The sequence below is a fragment of the Enhydra lutris genome, unplaced genomic scaffold (genome assembly GCF_002288905.1).
Source record: "Enhydra lutris kenyoni isolate GAN:26980312 unplaced genomic scaffold, ASM228890v2 scaffoldscaffold22, whole genome shotgun sequence".
Taxonomy (NCBI): Eukaryota; Metazoa; Chordata; class Mammalia; order Carnivora; family Mustelidae; genus Enhydra; species Enhydra lutris.
The window spans coordinates 11,494,045-11,502,610 of NW_019154106.1; the positions used below are offsets into that span (position 1 = coordinate 11,494,045).

General features: G+C 43.2%; 1 protein-coding gene across 1 annotated transcript; it reads right to left on the bottom strand.

Moving 5' to 3' along the window:
* Positions 1–3,254: 3,254 nt before the first annotated feature.
* LOC111150269 (olfactory receptor 10V1-like) lies at positions 3,255–4,282 on the bottom strand. The gene is given in 2 exon segments (XM_022507712.1): positions 3,255–4,258; positions 4,261–4,282. Coding segments are annotated over 2 exon segments (1,026 nt in total).
* Positions 4,283–8,566: the final 4,284 nt, after the last annotated feature.

Consider the following 8,566-nt stretch of genomic DNA (forward strand, 5'->3'; position numbering starts at 1 on the left):
GAAGGCGAGAAGAGAGGAGGGGAGGGGAGGGGAGGGGAGGAGAGGAGAGAGGAAAGGAAAGGAAGGGAAGGGAAGAGAAGGGAAGGGAAGGGAAGGGAAGGGAAGGGAAGGGAAGGGAAGGGAAGGAGGAATAGAGGAAGAAGGATGAAGGTTGATGTCCTAAATCACTCTTTTCCATCAGTTTGGTGAACAACAAGAAGAGGACTGGGGATCCACAGGGGCCCACCTAAACTTGAGTTACAACCTGCCTGATATTTTTAGTTAAAAAAGGGAATGTTTTCCTAAATAACTACCTTCTATAAACTAGTTAGGCAGTAGGACCATGGCATAGTTAGTTCTTGGTGTTAGAACAAAGTGGGTTGCTTCTAAACAACAGAAATTTATTTCTCACAATCCTGGAGGTGGGAAGTCTGACATCAGAGTGCCACATGGTTGGGTGAGGGCCCACTTCCACACTCTCGTTATATCCTCACATGGTAGAGAGGGCTAGGGAGCTTTTGTGGGATTTCTGTTATAAGAACGCTAATACTGTTCATGAGGGCTCCACTCTCATGACCTAATTCCCTCCAAAAAGTACCAAATACCATCAAATCAGGGGTTAGATTCAGTATATACATTTTTGAAGCAACACAAACATTCAGAGCATACTAGGCCACTTCCCTTGCATAGCTAATGCCACTAGGAGTCTTTCCAGTAGGCTCAGACCAATGAGTAAATAAAATCAAATTAGAATATGATGACAGTATTTTGTGCTGTTCAAATCTAATTCCATTGGAACACCATTATGAAACTAGAGCATGCTGATAGATGTGTAATGAAAGAAAAGAAAACCAAATCATGTCCAAATCTTCTGTACTAAGCAAAAAACTTCTTGGCTCATTATTAATGCAGAATATATGCATTCCAACTCTTGGATAATAATAATAACCTGGAAATTCCTCTTCTCCATTTCCTAACCAGATCCTGGTCGAGTAAAATAGTGTTTGTGGAAAGACGTGCTGGCCAATCAGGCTCTAATAGTTTAGGTTTATTCCCCAAAATCAAGTTAGAAAATTTAAAGATGCATCCTTTTTGACCATAATCATCCCTTCCAGAACTACTTTAAGTGACTTGAACACATCACACTATCAGATTACATGGAGAATTAACCCTAGAAAATTCATTTCATATTTACTGTATGTTACAGTGGTTAAGGTCACAGGCTCTGAAGTTAAGACTGTGACAGCACTTACTAGCTGTGTGATCTTGGGACAATTACTTAACCTCTCTGAGCCTCAGTTCTTTATGTGTAAAATACGGATAATAATGGTACATATCTTACAAGATATTGTAGGAATCAAGTGAGTTAACGTGTACCGAGGACCTAAACAATGTCTGGCACATTATTCAGTGCTCAATAAATGATAGTTAGGGTTATTATTATAATTGCAGGTAGGTTACTAAATATGGAATATTCTCCTTTGGAAGATTTTGGGAGAAGATTCTTTTACCTCTGAGATTTAACCCAAAAAAGTGTTATATTTCTCCATATTTCTACTATAAATTATCATATGAACTCTGAATTTTCCAACTGAATTGTATTTTATTCTTTTCCTTGGCTACTAGAAATCTCAGATACCTGTGGGTCACCACTGTAGAAACTGCAGAGACCACATGGTTTGCATTTCTATGTAGAATTTTACTACTATATTCTCTATAATCCCACCTAAATTTTTCCTTTACCCCAATCTTCTTGCCTATGTGTTTTTAACATTTGTATCCAAGGTATTTTTAAGCTGCTTCACATCTTTTGTGGAAGCATATTGGAAACAGAATAAATAAAAAGTAGAGAAGTAATATATTAATTCTAACAAACACCATTGCTATCAATAAAATATCTGTTGAATCTCCACACAAGCACAACTGAAAATATTCAGATGCCCCAGGAATTCTTACCATCAGGATTCCATATCCCCTTCTTTCTCACATGCAAAACAATCAGATATGCAAGAGGCTGGTTTTTATCACCAAGTGCACTTGAAACATCTAGAGAGAATGGGATTCTTTTCTTTTGCTCTTATCAAGGAAGATGTCTTGGAAATACCTTTCCCTACTCTCAATCCTCCATCTGGTCCCTGCCACCAATGCCCTCCTCATTGCCCACTATGGCTTGGGGTTTGCCTGTGAGAGTCACAGGACCCACCTGCTATGATGAGGAGCCACTGACTCAACTGCTTTGGGAAGGGCTGATGGGACCAGCAGGAAGGCAGGACTTGAACAACTTAGTAAAAGCCATTCAAGGGCAAGGGACAGAGGACATACATACATACATACATAACGATCGTGGCTCCTTCTGTACTTTCCTATTATATTTTCACACATCCATATTCTCACTTGTCTGTCCATCCAACCCCCTTGCGGTAGGAAGCCTGTAGATATCACCATCCTCTCTTTTACATAAAGGAAAGGTTAGGACTCAAGTTTGTAGTTGGACCTTAAGGCTAAGTATGCAGCACTTACCAGAAAATACGAAGAAAGACTAAGCCATTTCATCTATTCCGAGGGACCTTATAGACTTATTATAAAAGCAATGCCAAAGCATATGAAACTTAGTTATAGGGGTGCCTGGGTGGCTCAGTCATTAGGTGTCTGCCTTCAGCTCAGGTCATGATCCCAGGGTCCCTCTCCCTCTCCTACTCCCCCTACTCCCTCCTCTCTCTCACTGTCTCTCCCTCTGTCAAATAAATAAATAAAAATCTTTAAAAAAGAAAAGAAAAGAAACTTAGTTATATAAAAAAGAAGTGTGATTTAGTGAAAAGAGAAAGGTCACTGTTGAAGGGGTGGCCAGACAAACAATAAAGTTTGTGGGACTTTAAAGTGGGACTAGACAGTGGGATTAGACAGTGGGACTAGAGCAGCTAAAGAGAAAGGTCAAAAGACGTTTGGATACATGAACGCATAGGCTCTGTGTACTGTCGGGGATGCAGGCTCTTAAAACAGGTAACAGGACAGCATCCATTATACGAACTGCTATCATGTCTCTATGTGTCCATTCATTCATCCTTTTCCTCACTGACACTCCTGTGCAGTCCTTATTCTAAGCTGTACGGTGAGAGAGGAGGCTGGCTAAACAGGCAGGGCCAATCCAGGGCTTCCTCACTGGAATCCACGAAAAAGCAGAGGAATTTGCAGTGATAAGCATTTCACAGACTAAGATAGTCATGGAGACGTTTATCTCTCCACTCCTTCCTTTTTGCTTTGGAGCTTCTTGTCCTTCAGATCATGCCGCTACTCCTGGTTTGGGCAATATTTTTTCTAGCAAGGAATATTTCTGGTTTCCTGAACCAGCACATTCTTGCCGAAAGTCTCCTTACTGCATCAGTCACCTCTTGATTCCTTATGCTATAGATCAAGGGGTTTAGCAACGGTGAAAAAAAGGTGTAGACAACAGACACTGCCCGGCCCTCTTCTGGAGAGTAGCTGGACCTGGGGCGAAGGTAGATAAGAGTGCAGCTCCCATACTGCAGGAGAACCACGATGAGATGGGAGGAACAGGTGGAGAAAGCCCGGTGCTTTCCCTTAGCTGAATTCATCCTCAGGAGGGTGGCCACGATGCAGCCGTAGGAGAGGCAGATAAGGAGGAAGGGGACAGCCACGGCGGCCACACCGATGGCATAGACAACAGCCTCATACACACGGGTGTCTGCACAGGCCAAGCGCATGATGGCAGGCATGTCACAGAAGAAGTGGTAGATCTCATTGCGGCCACAGAATGGAAGGCGGCATTTCAGAATGGTCAAAGGCAGTGACAACAGGAATCCCAGCCCCAAAGAACCTAAAGTCATCTGCCCACAGAGCTGCCAACTCACAATGAGGTTGTAATGCAGCGGGTGACAGATGGCCACGTACCTGTCGTAGGCCATGACAGCAAGCAAGACACAGTCAGACCCTCCGAGAAGGACGAAGAAGAACATCTGGGTCCCACAGGCAGGGAGAGAGATAAGCATCTGCCCCATGGAAAGGACGCTAGCGAGAGTCAGGGGATCAATGTTGGTAGAGTAGCCAATTTCCAGCATGGCCAGAACAAAAAGGAAGAAGTACATCGGGGTATAGAAGGAGTGATCTCTCCAGATGGTGAGCCCAATGGTGATGTTTCCAACAAGACTTCCTAAGAACAACAGCAAGAGGGCCACAAATATGAGGCGAGCCACTGCTGGGTCCGTTGAGAAAGGGTGGAAGTGGAAGTAGACCACTCCTGTGTGGTTTTCCTCTTCCATTTACCTGGTACGAGGAAAGAAGTCATGGGAAAAGTGACTGTCCTTGTCTTGAGCCTGGAACCTGCCCAACCATGTTAAAAACACTGTCTGCAATTGCTGAGTACTTATCCTCAAGGCTTCCTTTGGAATCTAGTTCATGTTACCTCGCCTGGCTTGGGCTTACTCTACTAGCTGTGTGACCTTGGAGAAGTTACAGACTTCACCACTCTCCTTCTAAACATGAGGAGAGCAGAACATCCACCTCTGAGGTGTGACAATTAAATGAGATCCTGTGTCTGAAAGTACCAAGCCTAGTGCACCCAGTAGGTTCACAATGGGGTTTCCTGTTTTCCTATTTCCATTCCTTCCTTGATCTACATATGAACACTCCTGATCATTCACACGTCTGTTTAGTACTCTGATTATCCAGTTACCACAACAGCAACTTAAAAATACGTATTTAGGGGCACGTGGGTGGTTCAGTCAGTTAAGCGGCTGCCTTCAGCTCAGGTTATGATTGTGGGGTCCTGGGATGGAGCCCTGTGTCAGGCTCCCTGCTCAGCGGGGATCCTGCTTCTCCCTCTCCCTCTTTTGCACCCCCCTGCATGTGCTCTCTCTCAAGTAAATAAATAAAGAGTTAAAAATTTCATATTTATACAAAGAGCATATGATTCTCAGGTCAAGCCTAGAAGGCAGGCAATACAGGTGTTATCTTTGGCCAATAGAAATGTGGATCAGGGGCGCCTGGGTGGCTCAGTGGGTTAAAGCCTCTGCCTTCAGCTCAGGTCATGATCTCAGGGTCCTGGGATCGAGCCCCACATTGGACCCTGTGCTCAGCGGGGAGCCTGCTTCCTCTTCTCTCTCTGCCTCCCTCTCTGCCTACTTGTGATCTGTCAAATAAATAAATAAAATCTTTAAAAAAAAAAAAAAAGAAAGAAAGAAATGTGGACCTGGAAGCCCAGATGAGTTAAATAGCTCACACTGCTACCCTCCCCAGTTAGGACTTTGTGATTGTATTTTTTCCTTCAACATTCAACATCCAATTTGTTTTGTTTTGTTTACCAAATGTGAACCTTACTCTTATTCTGTCTTCTTGCATAGGTCCACCTGAGTTTTTATGGTCTACCCTGGATAAGGTTTAATGCCCTCCTATGGGGTTCACCCTCTGGCCAACCCAACCTTTCATACTTTTAGATCCATCCCTCTTTTTTTTTTTTTTAAGAGTTTAGATATTTCATTGAGAGAGAGAGAGAGAGAGAGAGAGAAAGCACAAGTAGGGAGGAGGGACAGAAGGAGAGAGAGAAACAGACTCCCTGCTAAGCAGGGAGCTCTACTTGGGGCTCAGTCCTAGGACCCTAAGATCATGACCTGAGCCAAAGGCAGATGCTTAACCAACTGAGCCACCCAGGCACCCCTAAACCCATCCCTCTTAAACACTTTTAAAATCATGTTACTCCACATTGACACTAAGCTTAAAAAGCAAAAGAACCTCAATTTTGTCAGTTATACCTCAATAAAGCTGAAGAAAAAAAAGCAAAGGAACCTCTTATTCTTACAGTATCATGTACAATTATGAGAGGCTGAGTCACAAAATATTTTTATAAGTATAATTAGCATGACTCATGGGGTGGGATGAAGTTCAGGAAATCACTCCATGAACATGCCCCACGGCCCCATCTCACCACTCATATCTTTACTCCAAGTCACTAGGTCCTTAACATGACCTTTAAATTGCAGTGAGTTTGAATTTGCTGCAAGGTAGGCTTGTATATGCATGCAAGTATTTTCCAGTGTTTGTGGAGTTTTCGATTACGTTCCAATGGCCAAAGCTACGGAGCTCTCCTTGTATTGATCTTCTTGGCCAGGCCAGGCCAAAAATACTGTTCTGCTGAATAAAGGGGTGGGACAAAAATGGCAAAATAATTATTTTTGTTTTTTAATATGTGAGCCAGGTTTTAATGTTATGTTTCCTTTGGGTTTGGATCTTAAGAATAATCCTCAGTGCTGTGGACGATGTGGAGAAATGAGCCCTGCCAAGCTCGCTGACGGAGGGGTGAAAGGTTCAAGACTTTGGGACAATGTCCTAACGTGAAAATATTGGTGATACAATACTACACAGAAAATGAAATTTAAAAAGTTACAATATCTGCACCACAGAAGAAATCCAGTCTTTGAGTGATGAGCCTGAAAGATCCAAAATCCTATAATAAACATCAAAACTCATCATCTTAATTACAAGCTTACAACACGATAAAAAGAGAGACAAGCAGTATTGCCTTCAAACGGCAGAGGACAATATTTTGCAAATTTCTAGAGCAAAGTGAAGAATTTATACAGAATCTTTCTTCAGGGAGAGTATTTGCCTCATCACGATGGACCACCACAGTTTCGGGAAGAAAAGTGTCATCACACAAATGCACTCAGTCCTTCTTCCAAGTCACATGGAGTCAGTCATCCCAGAATGAAAGTGAAGGAAGTCTGTTGCTCCAGCCAGCCTGCTTTCCTTAAATGCCCACATAGAACAGGCCCAGCACATCAGAAATTCCCGGGAAACAGCCCCACCAAAGGAAGGAACCCTGGAGCACCATGCACAGCCTCGGGAGGGCGGATGTGTGAACTTCAAACTGGCTCCTCTCACTCAGTGCATAGACCACCCACCCCCTCACTCTCCACTGTTCACTCTTGAGTCATCAGTGTACGTGCCTGTCCCCTTGGCCACACAACACACGTGCAGCTTCTATATTTCATCCTTACGCACACACTCACACACGATTTGCCAATGACAGAAGCAACTCAACTTTTTAAAAAGTAGGTAAGCCAGACGGACAAAAGCCAGATATCCTGAATCACAGCCTTGGAAAACTGGAAAAAGGAATAAGATGAAAATAGTAGCCAGTATGCATGGGGTGCCTGCTGATGTCTCCTGCGTTAGAAATGAGAATGACTGGGGCACCTGGGTGGCTCAGTCAGTTAAGCATCTGCCTTCGGTTCAGGTCATGATCCTGCGGTCCTAGGATCAAACCCTATTTCGGGCTCCCTGCTGAGTAAGGAGTCTGCTTCTCCTTCTCCCTCTGCTCCTGCCTCTGCCTGGGCTCGCTCTCTCTGTCTCTCTCAATTAAATAAAATCTTTAGAAAAATAAAATGAAAAGCAAATACTAACTTTTATTGGATGTCAGGTGCTATTCTAAGCACTTTCTGCCAATTAACTCATTTACTTCTCATAATAAACTTATGAGGTAGGTGCTATTATTTCTCTCTCTCTCTCTCTCTCTCTCTCTCTCTCTTTTTTAAGGCAGGTGCTATTATTGACCTTATTTCCAGATGAGGAAATCAAAGTACAGATTTCAACCCCAGCCAAAAGGCTGAAGACTGCATACGCTTAATCCCTATTCCGTGTGACTTGTCAGGAGTGTGTCCCCACATTTGTCACCTTTGTGGTGAAGCATTAAACCTGTGGACTTGTGGCAGAATAAGGATTTGCTGTATTCCATCTCTAGGAGACCGTGCATCACCTGTTAGTTGGGAATCTTAAAAAAAAAAAAAAAATTCAGGTACTTACTAGTCCCACTGCTGGGAGTTAATTCCGAAGAAGCAAGCCAAAGGAACAAGGAGGTATTCTCATAAAGCTATTTCTAGCAGTATTGTTCCTGTATCTAAAAGAAAGAAGCAAATTGCACAACTCACAAGGAACTAAAATGTCCAATAGTTAAAGAGTAATTAAATGTTATGGCGTATGAATTCAGTGGTTTAGAAGGCTTTTGCGAAGAAAAAAGTAGAGAAGACAGTATTGGAAAAAAACAGGAAGTATAAATAGAGGGCTCTCAGTTTAAGTACGAACAAACAAGGCCAAGTACCCTTCCCACCACAATCATAGGGCTGTGAAATTTTATAACTGGACCAATGTCCTGAGAGACCATAGACAGTTATAAATATGTGTTGACAGAAATGAGTATGTTTGCATGTGTTTTTGCAAATTTTTTTGAAGATTGATTGATTGATTGATTGATTTGACAGACATCACAAGTAGGCAGAGAGGCAGGCAGAGAGAGAGAGAGAGGAGAAAGCAGACTCCCTGCTGTGCAGAGAGCCCGATGCGGGGCTTGATCCCAGGACCCTGAGACCATGACCTGAGCTGAAGGCAGAGGCTTTAACCCACTGAGCCACCCAGGCGCCTCACAAATTGAGGGGGCTCGATCCAGGACCCTGAAGTCATGACCTGAACCGGAGGCAGATGCTCAATCATCTGAGCCACCCAGGTGCCCCTAAAGTATTTTTTAAATAAAAATGAGGGAACCCATCACCAGAGAGTCTTTTTCTAAACAAATGCCAAA